The following is a 14,396-nucleotide window of genomic DNA, read 5'->3' as shown; positions in this document are numbered from 1 at the left end:
CTTGGGAAGCTTTATAACTTTATAACAACCTTATCCTTTTTCTGGAAGCTGCCTCAATCCTTTTGGGGAAAATTGAGATACAAAATAAACATATTAGCTAGCCCACAGTCTATCTTACTGACTAAATGGATGCCCAGAGCTCTTCCTTACGATGTAAAGCCTCTGCTATACCGCTCCAGTCTATGATCTTCCTGAGCAGCCTCTAGGCCTCCCCTCTGTCCATGGTGATCTGTGGAGAGGCATCTGGTGCCTATGTGGTTCGACTGAATGGGGTGGGTGGTGGAGGCTGGACATAGAGAGAGGTCAATTCGGAATCAAGCAGGTTGGCTCTGGACTCCCCTAATGAAGGCTTCAGCCAAAGCTGGCGGCAGGGGCCACCAAGCACAGGACAAGAAAAGTAGTTGCAAGAGGAAGGAAGCATCCAGGAAGCAGGGCCTAGGGTCTGCGTGGTTGGGTCGGTGGCAGAATCCTTTTCACTCAGGCATGAAAGACCCTCCAGCAGACAGATGGACAAGTGAACGAGGGAGATGGACAGACAGGGCAATAGGGATGAACTGTGACAGAGAACCTGACAATGCATCAGTGATACTCTGTGCCAGGTATTATGCCAGACAACAGGGACACAGCCTTGAATGCACTGGTGACTCATGGAATGGAGAGTCTGGAGTGTGCTGGAGGGACATATAAATATGTAATTGAAACAGCAATAACATCTCTAAGGGAAAAGCATAGAGTTCTACAGGAATGAGGAAAACGGAGCCCAGCCTAGTTTGGGGTATCAGAAAAGGCTTCCTGGAAAAAATACATGTTTGAGCTAAGACCTGAAGGCGGAACAACAGTAGTGAATATTCATTGAGTGCTGATGCTCCAACAGAGTGAAGGGCTTCACATGTGACCTCTCATTGAATCATCAAAACAGCCCCATATAGGCGAGGAACTCAGAAAATTTCAGTAATTTTTCAAAGTCACAGAGTTCTGAAAATGTAGAAGTGGAATTTTCATTCAGAGTTCATGTTCACCATTGTGTTACCAGACCTGGAGGAGTTAGGTCTTAACAGTGGGGAGTGGGTAGGTGGGAAGGGGAAGAGGAGAGAGAAAGAGAAAGGCGCTGTGTGCCCATCTCCAGTCCAGGCAGAAGAAACGGCATGTGCGTGGGCCCTAAGGTGGGGAAATTGAGATGTATTTGATGAAGTGAAAGAAGATGAGTATGTCTGGAGCACAGAAATAAAGGCGGGCAGGCAGACAGCACACAGTGAGATCTGGAATGGGGGCGCTCAGCCATGCAGAGCCTAGTATGACCTATGAGGGATCCTGATCTTTAGATAGCAACAGGAAGCCTTTGAAGTGCTTTCAGCAGAGGGAGAGGATCCGCTCACCGAGAGTCAGCATCTGTTGAGGAGGGAACAGAGCTGAGGATTAAGCCCGATTAACTGGAACTTACCATCCCAATAGTCACATTTCCAAGGGCTTTTTAATGACAAATGAAGTTTGGTGCAGCTTTGGGGTTGTATATGTAGTTGTACTGAGTATTCTTTTGAAGATGAGAAGTCTGCACACCTGTGACTGTCTTTCCGATTATTCTGAACTAATAGGAGTTTTCTCCCTGCAAGTCTCCTGACTCATAAATATAAGGAAAGAAGATAACCGCCCAGAACTTTGGCTTTTCTAGTCTATTAGCACCTTAATAATCTTAATACATTGATCAAAATGTTACATTTGAGGTTTTGGATTCTCTCAAGCAGAAAACAAATATTATAGTGTATATCATAATCCAGAAAAACAACCAAAGATGATGGATTCATTGTGTCTTCTTTTGAAAGATGAAATCTTACCAGGGGGTCGATAATGTAGCTACACAGAAAGACATCAACAGCAGTATCTAGAGCGGTGGCCACAGGTTTGCAGGATGCCACTTTCTCACTGATCTAGGGGGGTGGAAACACAGGGAAACTTTGAGCCGCATCCACAGAAATCCACAGGAATGAGACGTGCCGTTTACTTTTGACTTGGTGTCACAAAAAGGATCTCCATGTCCTCTAAGACAGGGGTCCCCAACTCCTGCGTCACAGATGGATACCAGCTAGTACCGGTCCATGGCCTCTTAGGAACTGGGCTCCACAGCAGGAAGTGAGTGGCGGGTGAGCAAGCAAAGCTTCACCTGTATTTACAGCTGCTCCTCATCCCTTATGTTACTGCCTGAGCTCCGCCTCCTGTCAGAGCAGCAGCAGCATTAGATTCTCATAGGAGCATGAACCGTATTGTGGAACTGCACATGCGAGGAATCTAGACTGTGCTCCTTGTGAGAATCTAATGCCTGATGATCTGTCACTGTCTCCCATCACTCCCAGATAGGACCATCTAGTTGCAGGAAAACAAGCACAGGGCGCCCACTGATTCTACACTATGGTGAGTTGCATAATTATTTCATTATATATTATACAATATATTAATAACAGAAATAAAGTGCACTATAAATGTAATGCCCTTGAATCATCCTGAAACTACCTCCACCCCCGGTCTGCGGAAAAACCGTCTTCCACTAAACCAGTGCCTGGTGCCAAAAAGGTTGGGGACCGCTGCTCTAAGACATGGAACTGATGGCTGATGTGCATGGATGAGTTCTGCATATACAGTTACAGTCGGCCCTCCGTATCCCTGAATTCTGCATCCATGGATTCAACCAATCATAGATTAAAACATATTCAGAAAAAAATGGATAGTTGCATCTTTACTGAACATGTACAGACTTTCTTTTAATCATTGTTCCCGAACCAATACAGTATACCAACTATTTACATAGCATGTACATTGTATTAGGTATTATAAGTAATCTAGAGAGATTTAAAACATACAGGAGGGTGTGCATAGGTTATGTGCAAATAACTATATCTTTTATATAAGGGACTTGAGCACCCAAGGATTTTGGTATCTGCAGGGGGCCCTGGAGCAAATAACCCATGGATAATGACAGACAATTGTATATATTTTAAAGCAAGATCCTTATTCTCTCTGAGCCTTGGTTTCCAGTTTCCTCATTTGTTTTGGAACAGTGAGACCCAACCTACAGGACTTTGAGAGAATTAAAAAGTTCTCGTGCCCAGCATAGTGCTTTAGTTCAAATTTGTTACCTGGCCCCTTTGTTACCTGAAAAAGGGGGTGGGAAGCAAATGGAAGAATTGCATATGGCAAAGGTGAGCAAAGGGGACCAGGAGGTGGCTGTCCTCTGACCTGGTGGGAAGCCCCAGAAGTCTTGGTCCTGCACATCAATGTCCTTTCACTTACTTCCTACCAAATTACGGGAAATTTAATTTTATTTCTTCCACATTTTACCCTAGAAAATGACTATCCTAAAACTTGAACCCCCTTAACATTCATAAAAGATAAACTACTTACAGAGAACTCGATCCACTGCAGATAATGTTCAAAATATCCTATTATTGTTCTCCCATACTTCTTAGTTTCCTGGAAAGAAACAAAAGATGAGTAGAAGCATTAAAATGATGACAGCATACTTAAACATTATAAATATTTAATCTGTAACATTCAAGTGCCCACTTATGGACATGCTTACTTTAAATACCATTTGACCCAGCCATCCCATTACTGGGTATATACCCAAAGGACTATAAATCATGCCACTATAAAGACACATGCACACGTATGTTTATTGTGGCACTATTCACAATAGCAAAGAGTTGGAACCAACCCAAATGTCCAACAACGATAGACTGGATTAAGAAAATGTGGCACATATACACCATGGAATACTATGCAGCCATAAAAAATGATGAGTTCATGTCCTTTGTAGGGACATGGATGAAACCGGAAAACATCATTCTCAGTAAACTATCACAAGGACAAAAAACCAAACACCGCATGTTCTCACTCATAGGTGGGAATTGAACAATGAGAACTCATGGACACAGGAAGGGGAACATCACACTCCGGGGACTGTTGTGGGGTGGGGGGAGGGGGAGGGATAGCATTAGGAGATATACCTAATGCTAAATGACGAGTTAATGGGTACAGGAAATCAACATGGCACATGGATACATATGTAACAAACCTGCACATTGTGCACATGTACCCTAAAACCTAAACTATAATAAAAAAAAAAAAAACTATGAGAAAAAAAAAAAAAAAAAAAGGCTCACCTCAATGATAACAGAGGAAGTATTGTTTGTGATGAAGTTCTGAGCAAAATCCAGAGAAGCTAGAATCCTGGTTACTCTCTCCTGAAAGACACAGCCATAGTTATCAGGGCATCAAGTCACAGAAAGATTTAATTAGACAATTTGCATAGTGATTCAAGTACTGTAACTCAGCTCCGCGACACCGTGACCTGGAGCTGCTAGTTAAGAGGAAGACAGAACCCGCCCAGCCCCTGAGGGCCGGGAAGGAGATGAGCTGAGAGTGAGCATTTACACTAGGCCAGACACTGGGCTAGTCCTTGAGAGGAATGGCCTTTCTGGACTTGCTGGAAACACGCAACCAGGCAGGTAGGAAGGTACTGTTTGTTAAGCTCCCTTCACAGATGAGGCAGCTCAGCCTCTTCAAGGTCACCCTGCTGGGGAAGCATACGACAATGCTGGGATTTGCATACGACAATGCTGGGATTTGCATACGACAATGCTGGGATTTGCGTACGACAATGCTGGGATTTGCACGGAACATTTTTTGGCTTTCACCGCAAAGCCCATAGTCTTTGCACCACAACACAAGCAAAGACGAGTCCTCTGCCAACCCACATGGCAGCTTGGTGCAAATTGGAAATGGGGCCTTTTCTGCCCAGGGACCTCAGGGCACAGAGCCTGGCGAGTGAGTCAATGGCCAGTTCCTGCCCCCGACTAACCCCCTTGGCTGGGCACCTCATGAAAGGCCTCGCACCACTGCACACCCTCGCCCTGTTCACAGAGGTAGCAAAGCACCTGCACGTAGTCACTGGTGTGTTTCCAGGTTCCCCTGGCATGAGACGCACACCCATGAAATGGCAACTGTGATCAGAGGCATAGGGAGGGTCCTGGAGCAGAGTAAACCTAAACATCTTCAGAGGAGCTGAGCCATGATGTTGGGCTCACTGAGAAAAGTGGAAGGAGGAACATTTAGTTTTCTCCTGTGCAGCTGACACCCAAAACCTCTCATGTACAACCTCTTCCGTTCAATGAAAAAATATCTCCTAAGTTGCCCATTGGTACTGTGGATACAAGATGAACACAACCCAGCCTTGCAGCTCTGTGTCTGCTGAGGGAATGCTTGCAGCCCACACGCGGCCCCTGTGGTAGATTGCATTAGCTGTTCAGGATTATTGATATGCTCCTTGGATGGCCGCCCAGAGCGTGGAGTATACTTCCCCAGCCAGATGATGACGGGTGTGACCATGTGATTTGCTTTGGCCAGTGGAATGCTGGTGAAGGGGCAGGGTGCCCATTCTGAGCTTAAAGGACAACCTGTGCCTCCACTCATTCCCTGAACTCCTGTCCTCCACTATGAGGACATGAGGTGCCCCAGACAGGAGCTGCTCCTTCAGGCCGGGTCTCTCCATGGGAAGATGTGTAGAGAAGCCTGCTGTCAAACCAGCAGGGAAAATGAACATTTATACTTAGAAGGTACTGAGGTTTGGGATTGTGTGTTAGGCAGCATTATCTCTGTGAAAGGGACCGATGTACCTTCTAAGCTTGCATCCTACACATCAAAACATAGATTTCACCTACGTATCTAATAGCCTGCTAAGATGAGGTCTGCACTTAGAGAAGTACTTGTAGAAAGGAAATAGTAGGAAAACCCAATTTGCTATTTAAAATAGGTAGATAACTGAGGCTTTTTTTTTTTTAACTTAAAGTACCTACAAAAATCCACATTTCTAGCATTCTTTTTGTGGTATTTTATAACAAAACCCCATGACAGAAAACAAAGTAAACCCTTACCAACAATCCATTCCCTGTGCGTTGAAGTATCTTGACACTTTGGTATAGAGTGCTCTGGCGAAAAACATAGATAATATTTCCAAAATTATTACATGAAGCAACAAGATCACATACCTTGTGTCCTCCCTTCCCACAAGACAGCCATCAAATCTGTTTTTACACTGTAATGGTTTCATTCTAGAAAAAATAATCAACACAATTAACAGTATGTACCTTCTATGCCTCTGGTGTAAGAAAACTTGAAGAAAAAAATTGGATACATATCCTAAAGCTGTGAAGAACAGCAAATCACATGTGACGCATCCAAGAAATCCCTTTGAATTAGGTTTGATCAAAGTGGAAGGCATTATTTAAAACAGAGCCTGCCCCGCACGAGTGGTTAACCTGAACAGTTTAGACTGGAGGTTGACAAACTTTATCTGTAAAAGGCCAGAGTAAACACTTTAGGTTTTATCTGCCATAGTCCCAACTACTCAGCTTTGTCCTTGTAGTCAAAAGCAGCCCCAGAGAGTTTGCAAATGAGTGGGTGTGGCCATATTCCAATAAAACTTTATTTACAAAAACTGGTGGTGGGCTGAATTTAGCCTGCAGGCTGTAGTTTGCAGGGGCCCTAGCTTGCCAACCCCTGGTTTAGATCATAGGTCACAGGTACGAAGCATGTTGACTATTTGTGGACAGGTTGCCCTAGCTCTGAAAAGGCCAAAGAGTCCTGTGCACTTGGAAAAAAAGCATTTAAAAAAAATGCAAAACCAGCTTAAAATGTTAACAAATTTGTGTTAGGCATAAATCAGTGTACAGAAAATTATAAATAGCACTGGACACAAATTAAGAAAATTTAATGAGAGGATTTTGTGAATAATCTAATAAATTAGGAAATCAAGAGAGAAAAAAGGAAACTAGTTCTGGAAAGTTTGGTGGCTGAGATGTTCGGATGTTCGGATGTTGGAGCTGAGTGTATTTACTTGCTTGTCCAAACCTGAGCAAGCTGATTCAGTAACCCAGTTTCCACACAGTTCTCTTCTTGATGGCTACAAATACAACTCCCACACAAGCATAATATAATAATTCTTCCTCTTTACTGAGATCCTCTGAGGTCAGGTCCTTCATTTCCATGAACAGGTAAGAGCAAGGCAGTTATTGATCCCAACATTTTTAGATGAGGAAACTGAGAAGCTACAATCGTTTGGAGAGCCAGAAGCAGGATTTAAAACCGGGTCTGTCTGACTCCAAAGTCCATGTTCTTTCTTTGCTAGAAACTGCCTTTACTGCATTAAGAAAAGAAGCTAGAAGGTGGTGAGAAGCAAACGGAAAGGATGGAAGAGAGGAGAGACGAAGCAGCACTCATCGAGACAGCAGACAGGGCTAAGTGGATCTACACAGAGAAGCACTTAACCTCACCTTCACATATTTCTAGACAAAGTTTGGAGAAAAAGAATCGAAGAATAAGTGACAGTGAGTCCACAGCACTGTAGCTAAATGCGAGGCATAGGAGTGCCTGCTCACAGCAGTGGAAACTAGAGCAAGGTGGAGGAGACAGCCACAGATTTTATCTAACTGTTCACACTCAAATGAAAAATGGAAGGGAATAAGCAGAAGAGGGAGGGGCAATTTTTTTGTCTAAAGGCCAGCTCAACTTCTGGGGCTGAGGCCAGTCAGCTGGGACCTATGAGAGATGAGCATGCGTCGTGAGGCTAAATGAAAGCCAACTAGCTGCAGTAGATTTTGCTCAGGTCACAGTGAAATATAGTACGTTGTCGACTGTTACCAGTGATTGCTCTATAGGAAGGACTCGTTGCTGGTGAATCGTTTTAATAGTTTGTGCATCTCTTTTCAGGGAGTTCCTCAAATTTCCTGGGGGCTACAAAAAGAATAAAAAACAAAGATCAATACCATCTTTCCAGACTCAAAGCACTCTTGCTATCCTCAGGGGCCCTGCGCAGCCAGGAGGGCTGCCATGACATAAGCACGCAGCCCTCCTTGTGCAATGATGGCTGTGAGTGGGCATGGGGGCTGGTGTGAGGGACAGTGCCAAGACACCCTCCTTCAAAGCACAGAACCATGGACTCTCAGCAATAACCCACACCCAAGAGCCCTTCCTGAGTGCCAGAGGCTGTGTTCTCTCCACCTCACCATGATACAGCCACTCTCAGTTTCCCATTTTACAGGTGAGAAAACCAAGGCTCCATGGAGAAATTTTTATTTAACCCACACTCAATGAGTGTTTAATTTATTAATGAATAACAATCCTATAAGGTAGATACCATTACCCCACTTTACAGATGAGGAAACTAAGGCAGAAAGGAAAAATAACTTGCCTAAGCTCCTATCCCGAGTCAAGACTTAGACCCAGGTCTTCCTCAAGAGCCCAGGTTCCTCGTCACCGTGGTGTGCTGCTTCTTGGACGGGGCCAGTTAAGGCCAAGTAGTCACCAAGCAGCAGAGGAGTTGAAAGGGGAAGCTTATGGGGCTGGGGTGGTACCTCTGCCTTCCCTCATCACTTACTATTGGTAATTCAAAGCAACACATGAAATCTTCCTCCCACAGCCCCAGGTACTATTCCCTACACTGCAGGAAAACAACCTGTGTGCATGGGTGGGTGTGTTTAGAAGTGGAGGGGTTAATAGGAGTGGAAACAGACCCAGAGCTAAAGTAGTGAGGGTGCCTGCCTGCACTCAGAGCAGAGGGTGGAAGGCTGCAGTCATCTTGAGATAGAAGGCAGGTGGGACGCTAGACCAGATTGAAGACTGGCGGAAACCAGAAAGAGGAGCCCAAAGCACCTCTCCCTGTCCATCACCATAAGGCATGCCCGCCAGCACCATGACAGCTAACCATTGCCATGGCAACACTGGGAAGTTACCACTCATTTTCTAGCTATTTCTGAACAACCCGCCACTTAATTAGCATTCCATCGAAAGTGGTTATAAATAAGACTACAAAACTGTCCCTAGGCTGCTACTTTCTGCACACTGCCTATGGGGTAGCCCCACTCCAGAAGAGCAGTCTCTGAGCTGTAACCCTGCCACTGCCTCAATAAAGCAGGTTTCACCTGCCCTGCATCAACCCGACACCATCCTGGCAACATTCAAGGCTCAGAGAGGTTTGAGCCACATGGCAATGGCTGTGGACGGAAACGTAATGACACGCACAAGAGAGGTGTTTATGAACAAGGGATTACTCACAGTGTGAGGAACCTCTTCAGCAGCTTCCCTAAGAATGGTACTGACATTTGACATCTACAACTACTACAGTATTTAACCGGACGATTTGAACTCACCAAACTATTTGCTTTTGCTTCTAGATCATATGCAAATGATAAAAGATTCACTCCTGCGGGGGATTTACCAGTCTACAATAGAAGTGAAAAAAAATTGTCTTATGGATATGGCATCTTTAAGCCTTAACACAACATCTAGTAGGCAACAGATTAAACATGGATTCATAACCATAAAGTAATCATGTGAGGTCAGAAGCTCTTAAACAGGTGGCAACGTTTGCATTCTTATTTATACATATAAAGCCATATTTTTATTCAATCATATTATTCAACTATGAAAAGGAATGAAGTGCTGATAATGTTATAACATGGATGAACAGCAAAAACATGCTCAGTGAAAGAAGCCAGACACAAAAGTTTACGTGTTATATAATCTTTTTGTTTTTTAAATACCCAGACTAGGTAAATCCATCTAAAGAGACCACAGATGAGCTGGGCACGGAGGCTCACGCCTGTAATTCCAGCACTTTGGGAGGCCAAGGTGGGCGGATCACAAGGTCAAGGGATCGAGACTATCCTGGCCAACATGGTGAAACCCCGTCTCTACTAAAAATACAAAAAAAAGTTAGCTGGGTGTGGTGGCGGGCGCCTGTAGTCCCAGCTACTCGGGAGGCTGAGGCAGGAGAATCACTTGAACCCAGGAGGTGGAGGTTGCAATGAGCCAAGATTGCGCCACTGCACTCCAGCCTGGTGACAAAGCAAGACTCCGTCTCAAAAAAAAAAAGACCACAGATGGGTGGTTGCCAAGGGTTTGGGGAGGAGGAAATGGGGGCAACTGCTTTGGGGTTTGCTTTAGGGTGATGAAAATGTTTTGGAACTACAGGAACTACAGAGGTAGTTGTGCAACACTGTGAATGTACTAAATGCCACCGAATTGCGCACTTTAAATGGTTAGTCTTATATTACATGAATCTCATCCTAATAAAAAATCAAAAGCAAAACAGAAATACACATCTGACGCTTTAATTTCTCCTAAAGGATCAAGCAGGAACACATGCGTCATACCTGAGCCAAGTAGCTGTCATAATTCATTCTGTCTATTCCACAAGCAGCAAAATCCTGAAGGTTTTTTCTTCCTGCTGCACCCAACAGAAAGATATTGAGATTTACCTTCAGACTTTCCAGTTCACTGCTTATGCTTCCAGTATGCTGTGAAAAAAGGAAGTTACAAATCAGTCCCTTATTCTCCAAGAATGTCACAAACCAAATGCTTTAAAAGAGCAATAAAAGCATGATGTGGTGGCTCATGCCTGCAATCCTAGCGCTTTGGGAGGCTGAGGTGGGAGGATCACTTGAACTCAGGAGTTCAAAACCAGCCAGGGCAACATAAAGAGACCTTGTCTCTATTTAAAAAAAATTTTTAAACATAAATTAAAAAAAAAAATAAACAAAGAGCAATCAAACCACAAAAGACAAAAAAAATGTGCAAGCACTTGACTGGCATCTCTTCCTGGTACTTCCCATCCTGTTCCTTTCCCATCCCTTTCTCTATGGGTCCCATGGCTTCTAAGCCTCCAGCTTTGACAAACAGAGAAGCTGAAAGGGACAGGGTAGGCTGGCGTTCCAGGGAAGGGACCAGCACACACAATAGCTGGGAGTAGGAAGAAATGGGAGATATCATTTGGGGAACAGTGTTTAGTTACTTGAGCAAAGATTATGGAAATGTGGTCATTGATTCAGGGTTGTACTGATAGCAGTTTCCAGCAGCGTGGAGTGCCTGCATGTCCCAGGCAACCTCTCCAACTGCTACCCACCATAGCACACAGAGAAGTGACGCACAGCATGATGGGCATCTATTTAGGGTTTGGTTACAAGATTATGTCTGTTTAATGTATATGTGTGGACTATTTAGGGAAGATAATAAACATTTCATATACAGCTTTCAAATACAGCTTTTCACATTCAAGCCATCATGGCCTCATGGTAGCTCTAGCAGCAGTGGGCAAGCTGTGGGGGCTTGGGAATAGCCTCTTCCCTTGGGATCCCTTTGTTTCTGCTCTCATTCTGGAAACCCAAAAGAGAGATGACGCTCTAGATTCTTTCTGATAGAAAGTCAGAAGAGGCCTCCAGGTACAGGGAGTGGGGTTGGTCTCGGCTAACGGCACCCTAGGCCTGGGCAGCTGAAACTCTCACTCTTTCTTCAGGCCAGTGTGCTCTGGAATGGCCGTTCCTCCAAGTCTTAAGACTCAAGACTGGGGTGTGGGCTCTGGCAAAAGAAAAGAGGAGGTTCTGTCAGCTTCCATCCTTTGCTTTAGTTCACACTGGAGTCCTGGGGCCACCATGTGACTCGTAAGGAAGGAGGACGGTGTGGACCATGCTCCTCCACACTGAGTGCCCCATTTCAGGGACTGGCAGAAAGGGAGGCTGGTCTTGGAGTGAGAGCCTTCCTGAGGAACACATAGGGGCTGTTCCCACAAAACCATCTAGACTCAGCAAAATGACATCTTTCCCTGTGAAGTGTCCATACTGAGGCCCCTCTAGGGGCTCTTGCATAATCCACTAGAAAAACTCAAACCACAAGAAAGACAACTGGTCGGGCAGTGAGAAAATGTTTTGGAACCAAACAGAGGTGAAGGTTACACAGCCATACAAATATACCAAACGTCACTTTTAAATAGTTAATTTTATCTTATACAAATTTCATCTCAATTTCCAGAAAAGAAAGAAAGACACCTAGATTTGGTGAAGGAATGTGTTATGTCGATTCCATGACGAATTCTAATTACCTCATTAATGTTGAGACGTTCACTGATATTGAAGCTGTTCTGCAGGTGAAGAGTGCCGTAAGTGCCTCTATTTTTTTTGCAGTCACTGTGGGAATGAACAGAGAAATTAGGACCTAGTAAAGCTGTTGCAGCTACCTCTGTCCACGGCTGAAGATGAGGAGAAAGGCTCACTGTTTCTCCTTGTTTAATCTGTGAACACAGAAGTGGGGCTGGGTGTCCCCAGTGGCCACACAAATCCCCCAGCACCCACCACTTCTGACTTCTTGCCTTGCTTTACTAACAGTCCTGTTCTTGGAAAAAACGCAAAAGGATTGATAAATATATCTTTCCATCTGTCTCCTACGTGCTCTAGTTCTGCTGTGGACCACAAGTTTACACACTGGGAAGAAATAAATTCTCATTAAAAAGAAAAACAATACTTGCTAGAAAGAGATACACTGCAGAGTAGATTATGAACTTCATTAAATGATTCTATGAAGCTCCTGCCAAGAACATTTCTGCTCTGTATTTCCAGAGCCGAGCTGCACTGACTAAATATACCCTTAGATGTATTCCTCACGGTGAGGACAGAGATAGGGAGGAGACGCACACATCTCGATGGTCAGCACAGTTTGGCTGTAACCTAACTCAGCCCCCTGGGTGAAATGGCCTCACCTCACCATGCCTCAATCTTATCTCTAAAATAGGAAAAGTTGACTTTTTTAGACTTGACTGAGGTAAGAAGGGGAGGCCTCATTGGATGCGTATTCCTGCCTCAAAAAAGCGGCATCCAGGAATGTGGCATCTCTTCCTTGCCACAGCAGCCAGAGCCCTCTAGGCCTGAGGGATGTCTGGAAGAAGCAACTTCCCCACATCCCTAGGAGGTGTGATCCTTCCCTCCAGAGAACAAGCGGGTTGGTGTTGTTGGAACTTAGAGCCTGATGCATGAACAACCAGAGGTAAAACTGGAGGGCGCTGCAGAAGCCAGAATCGCAAGGAGCTAGCATGCCAGGCTGAGACACTTGGCTTTGTCCTCTCAGCCTAGGGGTGGTGAACGGGTTTAACTGTGCAGAGAAAAGCCAATGGATTGCTAATGTATGCCTAGAGCACGCTGTCCAGAAGGAGCCTGAGGCTCCCTGGGCTAAGCTCCCTGAGGCTCAGTTGACTATCAATGTCTACCCTGAGTATGGGGGATGGGCACTGGACACTTAGCTGCCTCTGCCAGAGGCAATGGAGAAACTTAGGTAGGAAGTGACACATGCAGTTGGGTCACATCACATCATGCTTGGAGGTTTGGAGGATGGAATGGGAACAAGGAGACCAGTTGGAAGTAGAAAGAGAGAGAGAGAGAAAAGAAGAAGGAGGAGGAGGAGGAGAAAAAGAAGAAGAAAAAGGAGGAGGAGGAGGAGGAGAAGAAGAGGAGGAGGAAGAGGAAGAAGAAGATTTAAGAAAGATTGAGAAGACGAAGCCTACAAGTAACATTTATAAGTTCATTCTGAGTGTTGTCTCAGGGCTCCAGAAGCTCAGCTTTCACTGCCATGGGCTGAATAATGGAAACGAGGACTTTTCTCTGTCCTTTAACTTTGTATTTGGCCCCAAAGTCGTAGTGGGATTTTTAAAAGCTCCCAAAGAGTAGCCTACTGCTCCTGCCTCCCTGCCTTTGTCTGTGTCCCTCAGCCTAGGTACCTTTTTCCTTCTTGGCTCAGCCAATCCCCACTAACCTACTAAGATCATCTTAGGTGCCATTTCCCTCAGGAAGTCCTTCCTAATCCCTCCATTCCCACACTGCATAAGACACCCTCCTTGGGGCTTCTAGAGTAGCCTCAATACATTTCTATCAGCTGTAAGTATCACCGTATTCTAGAACACTTCTTTACAGATCTAACTCCCTACTAGGTTGTCCTTGACAGTAGGACCAGAGTCTAATTCAATTTTGTATAATATCTCAGGTATCCCGTTACCACAGGTGCTCATGTAATAATAAAAGCAGTTGTTAGTATGGTACTTAGCTCCCGTTACGCCAGGTGCTCATACAATAATAAAAGTAGTTAGTATGGTACCTAGCTCACAGAGTGGTGTGGATATTAAAGAAGTTTATACATCCGAGGTGTTTCCATCAGTCTTGGCATGCAGAAAGCACCATGCAGGTGCTAGCTCTTAGAATTTTGTTAAATTACCACTATTACCACTTAGCATAATATTTATTAGGTAATAGAAATAAACAGTAATGGCCGGGAGTGGGGCTCACGCCTGTAATCCCAACATTTTGGGAGGCCAAGGTGGGTGGATCACCTGAGGTCAAGAGTTCGAGACCAGCCTGACCAACATGGTGAAACCCCATCTCTACTAAAAATACAAAAATTAGCCAGGCGTGGTGACAGACACCTGTAATCCCAGCTACTCAGGAGGCTGAGGCAGGAGAATCGCTTGAACCTGGGAGGCAGAGGTTGCAGTGAGCCGAGATGGTGCCATTACACTCCAGCCTGGGTGATAG

The 14,396-nt window shown here is 44.8% G+C and overlaps 1 protein-coding gene across 10 annotated transcripts in view; it reads right to left on the bottom strand.

Moving 5' to 3' along the window:
* PROM1 (prominin 1) overlaps positions 1 to 14,396 on the bottom strand; it is a 154,784-nt gene that overhangs the window by 13,482 nt on the left and 126,906 nt on the right. For all 10 annotated transcript variants that reach the window (XM_058430231.1, XM_058430234.1, XM_058430235.1 and 7 more), the window contains 8 exons: positions 11,924 to 12,008; positions 10,203 to 10,346; positions 9,198 to 9,269; positions 7,690 to 7,782; positions 5,925 to 5,978; positions 4,155 to 4,235; positions 3,394 to 3,462; positions 1,833 to 1,925 (listed from right to left, as the gene is read on the bottom strand). In XM_058430231.1, coding sequence (XP_058286214.1) covers positions 1,833 to 1,925; positions 3,394 to 3,462; positions 4,155 to 4,235; positions 5,925 to 5,978; positions 7,690 to 7,782; positions 9,198 to 9,269; positions 10,203 to 10,346; positions 11,924 to 12,008 — 691 coding nt within the window. The remainder of the gene's footprint in view (positions 1 to 1,832; positions 1,926 to 3,393; positions 3,463 to 4,154; positions 4,236 to 5,924; positions 5,979 to 7,689; positions 7,783 to 9,197; positions 9,270 to 10,202; positions 10,347 to 11,923; positions 12,009 to 14,396) is intronic.

This window comes from Hylobates moloch, unplaced genomic scaffold (genome assembly GCF_009828535.3).
Source record: "Hylobates moloch isolate HMO894 unplaced genomic scaffold, HMol_V3 SCAFFOLD_17, whole genome shotgun sequence".
Taxonomy (NCBI): domain Eukaryota; kingdom Metazoa; phylum Chordata; class Mammalia; order Primates; family Hylobatidae; genus Hylobates; species Hylobates moloch.
This window is presented reverse-complemented; position numbering and strand designations above follow the sequence as displayed.